The following is a 13,315-nucleotide window of genomic DNA, read 5'->3' as shown; positions in this document are numbered from 1 at the left end:
TACTGGACCTGATCCATGGTGAGTCATACTTGTGACTGTTGTTATATACTGGACCTGATCCTTGGTGAGTCATACTTGTGACTGTTGTTATATACTGGACCTGATCCATGGTGAGTCATACTTGTGACTGTTGTTATATACTGGACCTGATCCTTGGTGAGTCATACTTGTGACTGTTGTTATATACTGGACCTGATCCTCAGAGTAGTGAGTTCTTCAGTCTGGGGTTTTATTCAATCCATCACTTGATGGGCTGAACGCTAAGGGACCGATTACCTCAATCTACTCCTCGTAATTCACCGTTCTTTTTTTGTAACGGACTGAAGAAAGCACTTGTTTAGAAATTATCATCAAATCGTCAGCAAGTAACAGGGGAGCGGCGACCTCCTGAGTAGGGGGCTGAGACCCCTCTCTCTCTCACAGCGACACGAAGGTCAGGGTAGCGTCACCAGACCCTCTCTCTTTCAGCAGCAGGATGGGGATGAACATATTTCTTGCAAGACAGCACCCTAACTAACTGTAACACAGCACCCTAACTAACTGTAACACAGCACCCTAACTAACTGTAACACAGCACCCTAACTAACTGTAACACAGCACCCTAACTAACTGTAACACAGCACCCTAACTAACTGTAACACAGCACCCTAACTAACTGTAACACAGCACCCTAACTAACTGTAACACAGCACCCTAACTAACTGTAACACAGCACCCTAACTGACTGTAACACAGCACACTAACTAACTGTAACACAGCACCCTAACTGACTGTAACACAGCACACTAACTAACTGTAACACAGCACCCTAACTGACTGTAACACAGCACCCTAACTAACTGTAACACAGCACCCTAACTAACTGTAACACAGCACCCTAACTAACTGTAACACAGCACCCTAACTAACTGTAACACAGCACCCTAACTAACTGTAACACAGCACCCTAACTAACTGTAACACAGCACCCTAACTAACTGTAACACAGCACCCTAACTAACTGTAACACAGCACCCTAACTAACTGTAACACAGCACCCTAACTAACTGTAACACAGCACCCTAACTAACTGTAACACAGCACCCTAACTAACTGTAACACAGCACCCTAACTAACTGTAACACAGCACCCTAACTAACTGTAACACAGCACCCTAACTAACTGTAACACAGCACCCTAACTAACTGTAACACAGCACCCTAACTAACTGTAACACAGCACCCTAACTAACTGTAACACAGCACCCTAACTAACTGTAACACAGCACCCTAACTAACTGTAACACAGCACCCTAACTAACTGTAACACAGCACCCTAACTAACTGCAAGACAGCACCCTAACTAACTGCAAGACAGCACCCTAATTAACTGTAACACAGCACACTAACTAACTGCAAGACAGCACCCTACCTAGCTGTAAGACAGCACCCTAACTAACTGCATGACAGCACACTAACTGCAACACAGCACCCTAACTGTCAGACAGCACCCTAACTGACTGCAAGACAGCACCCTAACTAACTGTAAGACAGCACCCTAATTAACTGTAACACAGCACCCTAACTACAAGACAGCACCCGAACTAACTGTAACACAGCACCCTAACTAACTGTAACACAGCACCCTAACTAACTGCAAGACAGCACCCTAACTAACTGCAAGACAGCACCCTAACTAACTGCAAGACAGCACCCTAATTAACTGTAACACAGCACACTAACTAACTGCAAGACAGCACCCTAACTAACTGCAAGACAGCACCCTAACTAACTGTAAGACAGCACCCTAACTAACTGCAAGACAGCACCCTAACTAACTGCAAGACAGCACCCTAACTAACTGCAAGACAGCACCCTAACTAACTGCAAGACAGCACCCTAATTAACTGTAACACAGCACACTAACTAACTGCAAGACAGCACCCTAACTAACTGCAAGACAGCACCCTAACTTACTGCAAGACAGCACCCTAATTAACTGTAACACAGCACACTAACTGCATGACAGCACCCTAACTAACTGTAACACAGCACACTAACTGCAAGACAGCACCCTACCTAACAGCAAGACAGCACACTACCTAACTGCACGACAGCACACTAACTGCAACACAGCACCTTAACTGTAAGACAGCACACTAACTGCAAGACAGCACCCTAATTAACTGTAAGACAGCACACTAACTAACTGCAAGACAGCACTTTAACTAACTGTAAGACAGCACACTAACTAACTGCAAGACAGCACCCTAAATAACTGTAAGACAGCACACTAACTGCAAGACAGCACCCTAAATAACTGCAAGACAGCACCCTAACTAACTGCAAGACAGCACACTAATTAACTGTAAGACAGCACACTAACTAACTGTAAGACAGCACCCTAACTAACTGTAAGACAGCACCCTAACTAACTGCAAGACAGCACCCTAACTAACTGCAAGACAGCACCCTAACTAACTGTAAGACAGCACCCTAACTAACTGCAAGACAGCACCCTGACTGTAAGACAGCACTCTAACTAACTGCAAGACAGCACTCTAACTAACTGCAAGACAGCAACCTAACTAACTGCAAGTCAGCACACTAACTAACTGCAAGACAGCACCCTAACTAACTGTAAGACAGCACACTAACTAACTGTAAGACAGCACCCTAACTAACTGTAAGACAGCACACTAACTGTAAGACAGCACCCTAACTAACTGTAAGACAGCACACTAACTGTAAGACAGCACCCTAACTAACTGTAAGACAGCACACTAACTGTAAGACAGCACCCTAACTAACTGTAAGACAGCACTCTAACTGTAAGACTGTAAGACAGCACTAACTAACTGTAAGACAGCACCTAACTAACTAACTGCAAGACAGCACCCTAACTAACTGTAAGACAGCACCCTAACTAACTGTAAGACAGCACACTAACTGTAAGACAGCACCCTAACTAACTGTAAGACAGCACACTAACTGTAAGACAGCACCCTAACTAACTGTAAGACAGCACTCTAACTAACTGTAAGACAGTACACTAACTAACTGTAAGACATCACACTAACTAAATGTAAGACAGCACCCTAACTAACTGTAAGACAGCACCCTAACTAACTGTAAGACAGCATACTAACTAACTGTAAGACAGCACACTAACTAATTGTAAAACAGCACCCTAACTAACTGCAAGACAGCACCCTAACTAACTGTAAGACAACACCCTAACTAACTGCAAGACAGCACCCTAACTGCAGGACAGAACCCTAACTGTAAGACAGCACCCTAACTAACTGTAAGACAGCACCCTAACTGCAAGACAGCACCCTAACTAACTGCAAGACAGTACCCTAAGTAATTTAAAGACAGCACCCTAACTAACTGCAAGACAGCACCCTAACTAACTGCAAGACAGTACCCTAAGTAATTTAAAGACAGCACCCTAACTAACTGCAAGACAGCACCCTAACTAACTGCAAGACAGTACCCTAAGTAATTTAAAGACAGCACCCTAACTAACTGCAAGACAGCACCCTAACTAACTGCAAGACAGTACCCTAAGTAATTTAAAGACAGCACCCTAACTAACTGCAAGACAGCACCCTAACTAACTGCAAGACAGTACCCTAAGTAATTTAAAGACAGCACCCTAACTAACTGCAAGACAGCACCCTAACTAATTGCAAGACAGCACCCTAAGTAATTTAAAGACAGCACCCTAACTAACTGCAAGACAGCACCCTAACTAATTGCAAGACAGCATCCTAATTAAGCGGTTTTAAATTAGAGCGAAATTACATGTAGACAGAAAGTGATCATCAGCACTTACCAGTTTGACTGTGGACGCTGTTACTTTCCTGACACTTCCCAACAAGCACCGTTTGGCCGTGGACGCTGTTACTTTCCCGACACTTCCCAACAAGCACCGTCTGGCTGTGGACGCTGTTACTTTCCTGACACTTCCCAACAAGCACCGTTTGGCTGTGGACGCTGTTACTTTCCTGACACTTCCCAACAAGCACCGTCTGGCTGTGGACGCTGTTACTTTCCCGACACTTCCCAACAAGCACCGTCTGGCTGTGGACGCTGGTACTTTCCCGACACTTTGCAACAAGCACCGTCTGGCTGTGGACGCTGTTACTTTCCCGACACTTTGCAACTAGTAGTACCGTCTGGCTGTGGACGCTGGTACTTTCCCGACACTTTGCAACAAGCACCGTCTGGCTGTAGGCGCTGCTACTTTCCCAACACTTTGCAACAAACACCGTCTGGCTGTGGACGCTGTTACTTTCCCGACACTTCCCAACAAGCACCGTCTGGCTGTGGACGGTGCTACTTTCCCGACACTTCCCAACAAGCACCGTCTGGCTGTGGACGCTGTTACTTTCCCGACACTTCCCAACAAGCACCGTCTGGCTGTGGACGCTGTTACTTTCCCGACACTTCCCAGCAAGCACCGTCTGGCTGTGGACGCTGTTACTTTCCCGACACTTTGCAACAAGTAGTACCGTCTGGCTGTGGACGCTGGTACTTTCCCGACACTTTGCAACAAGCACCGTCTGGCTGTGGACGCTGTTACTTTCCCGACACTTTGCAACAAGTAGTACCGTCTGGCTGTGGACGCTGGTACTTTCCCGACACTTTGCAACAAGCACCGTCTGGCTGTGGACGCTGTTACTTTCCCGACACTTCCCAACAAGCACCGTCTGGCTGTGGACGCTGGTACTTTCCCGACACTTTGCAACAAGCACCGTCTGGCTGTGGACGCTGTTACTTTCCCGACACTTCCCAACAAGCACCGTCTGGCTGTGGACGCTGTTACTTTCCCGACACTTCCCAGCAAGCACCGTGATACAATTCACGCTGATGTTAGCCCTAGAAATACCTTTATCTAAAGACATCTTAAAACTATATATACATAAACTCTTAATACGATTAGTTAGCTAGTGGTCTCATTTAACGTGACATACGACAGGAGAAGAGAAATCGTGCAGTGCTGGTGGACATCCAAGCTCTTCAGACATTATGCCAGTGTTAATTTGCCCATACAAGGAGCATACACAACGATAAGAAGCTCTCTAGTCTTGGTGTCAACACCACTTTTCTTATTGCATCAACTGAGAGAGCGAATAAAATCCCGCAGTAGTGCTACGCGGAGAATCGTAAATTAGTGGTCTGCATCTCTTTGTGACTGTGCTCGACTGATCATTAATTAAGGACTGGAGCAGAGTTACAGTGTTGGAGGTACAATTTTTGTATTTGCAAAGCTACTTACCGTCAGTCATTCTTCCTAATGTGAACATAAAATACCGCTGACTAGCGAATTTTGTGAACAAGTTTTGGCATTTCGAGCGATTAGTTTAATATGTTTATTATGCACCCCATACCCATCCTGTGGGCGGTAGTCAAAAGATTACAGAGGTACATAATTGGTCCAGGGACCAGTCCATTTCGAGTGACGCTGAAACAATTCGTAATATACCGGGTGTGTTCAACATAGTGCCCAACGAACATTCCCGTTTTACTAATCCGCTCGATGTTGTTCAAGTGAATAGTGGATTCATCATACCTTCAGTTATGAGTGGTTTCATCCTACCTTCAATCACGCCATCAACACCGATCACACTCAGATAGGTCCTCCCAAGGCTCATATTCTACTGGCTGCAGATGACTGATACTGGTATGGATAGGGCCAACCAGAAGACATCGTGACATATGGGCGATCGTCCAAATCCAGGTGAGACTCATCCACGACGTTCCAGGTGACATACTACAAACAGAGGAATACATAGGCCTCCAGGGCTCTATTTACAGTCCCGTGGGACATAGCTGACCCAATGAATGAGTCCCCGGACCCGCGGCTGTTGGGGTTCTGAGTTGTCAACCAATAAGATAAATCCCTTTTCATGGTCATGAGTGTTCTCAAGTGGACTCCCACACAACTGGCTGGCGAAACCATTCCTCAATAAAGACTCTCAAATGCTACACAAGTGTCTCATTCTTCAAGCTGACGGCTTTCAAGACCACTTACATCATACTGAGAAACATACTAGAGAAACTAGAGAAACATACTCGAGAAACTGCTGTTGAAAGCCCGCAGTCTTCCCCTGTAATGGCCAATATATTCACTAATTCCAGATGCGGATACTTATGACTAAATCTGTGCTTAGAATACAAATAGTTTGTTAGCAGACTTAAGTATTAAAATGTAAACAAATGCAATGGGTAGGGGTATATCAAATATAGATACACTAGAGCCGTATCAATGCAGTATTATTTACCATGGTTTTTAGAGGTGTACCGGTGAGCCGACGGAGGTCCTCGGCAAGGTGACCAAGAGCTCCTACTGTCGGTCATCACATAGCTATCACCCGCCTCAGGAAACACTTTTCCTGTTTCCTGACAAACATTATACCTACCGTTAACAGGTACTATTGTTCCTCAGTTCTTACAGAACTGCAACGTGACAAGGATCCCTTGACGTAGGACGCTGCATATATTCCTGCTTATGTACCTTACCGCTTGCACTACTGGAAAGAGTGCCAGAGTTGGGAGCCTACTTATAGCGTCGTGCTGGGTAAACGGACGGTGTGGTCTTCTGTGCCAGTGATCTTGGGAACACTGCATTCTGATGGTACCAGGCTAGTTTCTCATGACTGGTTGATCCCAGAACTGATCTTTGGTTGATCCCAGAACTGATCTTTGACTGATCCCAGAACTGATCCTTGACTGATCCCAGCACTGATCTTCGGCTGATCCCAGCACTGATCCTTGACTGATCCCAGCACTGATCTTTGACTGATCCCAGCACTGATCCTTGGCTGATCCCAACACTGATCTTTGGTTGATCCCAGCACTGATCCTTGACTGATCCCAGCACTGATCCTTGACTGATCCCAGCACTGATACCAGCACTGATCCTTGACTGATCCCAGTACTGATCCTTGACTGATCCCAGAACTGATCTTTGACTGATCCCAGCACTGATCCTTGGCTGATCCCAACGCTGATCTTTGGTTGATCCCAGCACTGATCCTTGACTGATCCCAGCACTGATCCTTGACTGATCCCAGCACTGATCCTTGACTGATCCCAGCACTGATCCTTGACTGATCCCAGCACTGATCTTCGGCTGATCCCAGCACTGATCTTCGGATGATCCCAGCACTGATCTTCGGCTGTTCCCAGCACTGGTCTTCGGCTGATCCCAGCACTGATCTTTGGCTGATCCCAGCACTGATCTTCGGCTGATCCCAGCACTGATCTTCGGCTGATCCCAGCACTGATCTTCGGCTGATCCCAGCACTGATCTTCGGCTGATCCCAGCACTGATCTTCGGCTGATCCCAGCACTGATCTTCGGCTGATCCCAGCACTGATCTTCGGCTGATCCCAGCACTGATCTTCGGCTGATCCCAGCACTGATCTTCGGCTGATCCCAGCACTGATCTTCGGCTGATCCCAGCACTGATCTTCGGCTGATCCCAGCACTGATCTTCGGCTGATCCCAGCACTGGTCTTCGGCTGATCCCAGCACTGGTCTTCGGCTGATCCCAGCACTGATCTTCGGCTGATCCCAGGACTGTCTCCCTTAACTGACCTCAGCAGCTTCTTCAAGCTGACCCATGCAATGAACCCCGAGCTGACCCTGGCTGACCCTGGCTGACCCTGGCTGACCCTGGCTGACCCTGGCTGACCCTGGCTGACCCTGGCTGACCCTGGCTGACCCTGGCTGACCCTGGCTGACCCTGGCTGACCCTGACTGACCCTGGCAGACCCTGGCTGACCCTGGCTGACCCTGGCAGACCCTCGCTGATCTTGACAGACCCTGACTGACCCTGACAGACACTGGTTGAGTCTGGCAGACCCTGGCTGACCCTGACTGACCCTGGCTGACCCTGGCTGACCCTGGCTGACCCTGGCAGACCCTGGCAGACCCTGGCAGACCCTCGCTGATCTTGACAGACCCTGACTGACCCTGACAGACACTGGTTGAGTCTGGCAGACCCTGGCTGACCCTGACATACACTGGCTGACCCTGACATACACTGGCTGACCCTGACATACACTGGCTGACCCTGACAGACTTTGGCTGACCCTGGCTGGCCCTAGCAGATCCTGGCTAACCCTGATAGACCCTGGCTGACCCTGGCTCACAATCATAAGTATCAAGGCATCTTTGATTCACCTGTGTAAAGCATTATTACCTTGGAACAAGAACCCTTCTCCTTGAAGCTCCCCTGAGACTCACCTGAAAGCCATCGTAGATCCAGGAACCAAGCTTGAGTATACAGGTCTGGTCATCGAAGGGGAAGTAAGTGACATCGACCGGGCAGGTGGAGCGGAACTTGGTAGGTGGAGGCCAGAACACCTTCCCCTCGTAGCCTACCATAGCCTTGCTCTGCATGTAGCCTCGAGTGTAGTCGTCAGCGCTGTACACATCACAACACATATTGACACTGGTGATACATAGTGAATGATAATGAACACACACACACACACACACACACACACACACACACACACACACACACACACACACACACACACACACACACACACACACACACACACACACACACACACACATCCACACACACACACACACACACACACACACACACACACATCCACACACACACACACACACACACACACACACACACACACACACACACACACACACACACACACACACGCACCCACACACACACACACACACACACACACACACACACACACACACACACACACACACACACCCACATCCACACACACACCCACACCCACACACACACCACACACACACCACACACACACACACACATACACACACACACACACACACACACACACACACACACACACACACACACACACACACACACACACACACACACACACACACACACACACACACCCACATCCACACACACACACACACACACACACACACACACACACACACACACACACACACACACACACACACACACACACACACACACACACACACCACATCCACACACACACACACACACACACACACACACACACACACACACACACACACACACACACACACACACACACACACACACACACACACCCACATCCACACACACACACACACACACACACACACACACACACACACACACACCCACATCCACACACACACACACACACACACACACACACACACACACACACACACACACACACACACACACACATCCACACACATTCAGATGAGTCAGAGGGATGTTAGGAAGTATTTCTTCATTCACAGAATTGTCATGAAGTGGAATAATCTGGCAAGTGATGTAGTGAGGCAGGTTCCATACATAGTTTTAAGACGAGGTATGATAAAGCTCATGGAACAGGGAGAGAGAGGACCTAGTAGCGATCAGTGAAAAGGCGGGGCCAGGAGCTGAGTCTCAACCCCTACAACCACAACTAGGTGAGTATATGCACACACACAGTGGAGCCAGGAGCTGTGAATCGACCCCTGCAACCACAAATAGGCTAGTACACACACACAGGATAACGCTTTTGGAGCAGGGAGAGAGTGGATTTAGTAACAACCGTCAAAAAGCCTGTGTCAGGAGCTGTGACTCGACTCCTGCAACCACATATACACACCAATATAGAACCCCACCTGGTCTAGCACTTCAAGAAACTAGAGAAAGTGCAAAGGTTTGCAAGAAGACTAGTCCCAGAGCTAAGGGGCATGTCCTACGTGGAGAGGTTAGGGAAAATCGGCCTGACGACACTGGAGGACAGGAGAGAGAGGGGAGACATGATAACGACATATAAAACACTGAGAGGAGCTGACAAGGTGGCCAGGGACAGAATGTTCCTGAGATGGGATACAGCATCAAATAGTCACAACTGGAAGCTGAAAACTCAGATGAGTCACAGGGATGTTAGTAAGTATTTCTTCAGCCACAGGAAGTAGAACACTCTGGAGAGTGATATAGTGGGGGTAGCATGCATACACAGCTTTAAGAAGAAGTATGATTAAGCTCATGGAGCAGGGAGAGAGTGGACCTAGTAGCGACCAGTGAAGAGGTGGGGCCAGGAGCTGTGAATCGACTCCTGCAACCACTGATAGGTGAGTAGACACACACACACACACACACACACACACACACACACACATGACGGAAGGAATAGACTCTGAGGTGTCCCTGTTTGCAGATGATGTGAAGTTGATGAGAAGAATACACTCGATCGAAGACCAGGCAGAACTACAAAGGGATCTGGACAGGCTGCAGAACTGGTCCAGCAATTGGCTCCTGGAGTTCAATCCCACCAAGTGCAAAGTCATGAAGATTGGGGAAGGGCAAAGAAGGCCGCAGACGGAGTACAGTCTAGGGGGTCAGAGACTACAAACCTCACTCAAGGAAAAAGATCTTGGGGTGAGTATAACACCAGGCACATCTCCTGAAGCGCACATCAACCAAATAACTGCTGCAGCATATGGGCGCCTAGCAAACCTCAGAACAGCATTCCGACATCTTAATAAGGAATCATTCAGGACCCTGTACACCGTATACGTTAGGCCCATATTGGAGTATGCGGCACCAGTTTGGAACCCACACCTAGCCAAGCACGTAAAGAAACTAGAGAAAGTGCAAAGGTTTGCAACAAGACTAGTCCCAGAGCTAAGAGGTATGTCCTACGAGGAGAGGTTAAGGGAAATCAACCTGACGACACTGGAGGACAGGAGAGATAGGGGGGACATGATAACAACATACAAAATACTGAGAGGAATTGACAAGGTGGACAAAGACAGGATGTTCCAGAGATTGGACACAGTAACAAGGGGACACAGTTGGAAGCTAAAGACACAGATGAATCACAGGGATGTTAGGAAGTATTTCTTCAGCCACAGAGTAGTCAGTAAGTGGAATAGTTTGGGAAGCGATGTAGTGGAGGCAGGATCCATACATAGCTTTAAGCAGAGGTATGATAAAGCTCACGGCTCAGGGAGAGTGACCTAGTAGCGATCAGTGAAGAGGCGGGGCCAGGAGCTCGGACTCGACCCCCGCAACCTCAACTAGGTGAGAACTAGGTGAGTACACACACACACACACACACACACACAAACCTCAGAACAGCATTCCGACATCTTAATAAGGAATCATTCAGGACCCTGTACACCGTGTATGTTAGGCCCATATTGGAGTATGCGGCACCAGTTTGGAACCCACACCTAGCCAAGCACGTGAAGAAACTAGAGAAAGTGCAAAGGTTTGCAACAAGACTAGTCCCAGAGCTAAGAGGTATGTCCTACGAGGAGAGGTTAAGGGAAATCAACCTGACGACACTGGAGGACAGGAGAGATAGGGGGGACATGATAACGACATACAAAATACTGAGAGGAATTGACAAGGTGGACAAAGACAGGATGTTCCAGAGATTGGACACAGTAACAAGGGGACACAGTTGGAAGTTGAAGACGCAGATGAATCACAGGGATGTTAGGAAGTATTTCTTCAGCCACAGAGTAGTCAGTAAGTGGAATAGTTTGGGAAGCGATGTAGTGGAGGCAGGATCCATACATAGCTTTAAGCAGAGGTATGATAAAGCTCACGGCTCAGGGAGAGTGACCTAGTAGCGATCAGTGAAGAGGCGGGGCCAGGAGCTCGGACTCGACCCCCGCAACCTCAACTAGGTGAGTACACACACACACACACACACATGGGTGATTTCAATCACAAGGAGATTGAATGGGAAAATCTGGAGCCACACGGGGGTCCCGAAACATGGAGAGCCAAGATGATGGATGTGGTACTGGAAAACCTCATGCATCAACATGTTAAGGATACTACCAGAGAGAGAGGTGAGAGTGATCCAGCAAGACTGGACCTAGTATTCACCTTGAGTAGCTCGGACTTAGAGGACATCACATATGAAAGATCCCTCAGAGCTAGTGACCATATGGTTCTGAACTTTGAATACATAGTAGAGTTACAAGTGGAGAGGTAACAGGAGTATGATGGGAAAAGCCAACCTACAAAAAGGGGCGACTACACGGACATGAGGAACTTCCTGCAGGAGGTTCAGTGGGAAAGAGAATTGGTAGGAAAATCAGTAAACTAAATGATGGAATACGTTACAACAAAATGCAGGGAGGCAGAAGAAAGGTTTGTTCCCAAGGGCTATAGAAATAATGGGAAGATCAGAACGAGTCCTTGGTTTATCCGAAGGTGTAGGGAGGCAAAAACTAAGTGTGCCAGAGAATGGTAAAAATTACAGAAGACAAAGGACCCAGGGAAATAAAGAGATTAGTCAGAGACCCAGAAACGAGCATGCACAGGTAAAGAGAGAGGCTCAGCGACAGTACCAAAACAACATAACATCGTAAGTCAAGTCTGACCTAAGCTGTTGTATAGCCGCATCAGGAGGAAGACAAGAGTCAGGGACCAGGTAATCAGGCTGAGGAAGGAAGGTGGGGAGGTGACAAGAAACGAGCAAGAAGTATGTGAGGAGCTCAACATGAGATTTAAGGAAGTATTTACAGTGGAGATAGAAAGGACTCTGGGAAGTCAGAATTGGGGGGTACACCAACAAGGGATATACCAACAAGTGTTGGATGAAATACACACAACCGAGGAGGAGGTGAAGAAGCTGCTAAATGAACCTGATACCTCAAAGGCGGTGAGACCGGACTACATATCTCCGTGGGTAATTAGAAAGGGAGCAGAGACACTGCGTGCCACTAACAACAATTTTCAACACATCGATTGAAACTGGACAACTACCTGATGTATGGAAGACGGCAAATGTAGTCCCCGTTTATAAGAAACGAGACAGACACAAGGCACTAAACTACAGACCAGTGTTACTGACATGTATTGGATGCAGTCATGGAGAAGATTATCAGGAGGAGAGTGGTGGAGCACCTGGAACAGAATAAGATTATAAACGATGAATGGTTCAGAGAACCGACATGTTGATAAATTAGACACATGTGCAACTCTTGGGTATCTTTATTGAGGAAACGTTTCGCCACACAGTGGCTTCATCAGTCCATACAAAGGAGAATCTTGAAGAACAGGAGGAGAATGAGGTAATCCAAGGTTGAGGGACTGATTACCTCATTCTCCTCCTGTTCTTCAAGATTCTCCTTTGTATGGACTGATGAAGCCACTGTGTGGCGAAACGTTTCCTCAATAAAGATACCCAAGAGTTGCACATGTGTCTAATTTATCAAGATTATAAACGACGACCAGCACTGAGCCAGGGAAGGAAAATGTGTTACAAACCTAGTGGAGTTTTTTGACAAGGTAACAGAAGTAAGACACGAGAGAGAGA

The 13,315-nt window shown here is 47.5% G+C and overlaps 1 protein-coding gene across 1 annotated transcript in view; it reads right to left on the bottom strand.

The window, feature by feature from the left end:
• Positions 1-13,315, bottom strand: part of LOC128694092 (acetylcholine receptor subunit alpha-like 1) — a gene marked incomplete at its 5' end in the record, with an annotated part of 82,578 nt that overhangs the window by 14,954 nt on the left and 54,309 nt on the right. The window contains one exon of the mRNA XM_070093481.1: positions 8,241-8,421. Within this exon, the coding sequence (XP_069949582.1) occupies positions 8,241-8,421 (181 nt within the window). The remainder of the gene's footprint in view (positions 1-8,240; positions 8,422-13,315) is intronic.

This window comes from Cherax quadricarinatus, chromosome 43 (genome assembly GCF_038502225.1).
Source record: "Cherax quadricarinatus isolate ZL_2023a chromosome 43, ASM3850222v1, whole genome shotgun sequence".
In the NCBI taxonomy this organism is placed as follows: Eukaryota; Metazoa; Arthropoda; class Malacostraca; order Decapoda; family Parastacidae; genus Cherax; species Cherax quadricarinatus.
This window is presented reverse-complemented; position numbering and strand designations above follow the sequence as displayed.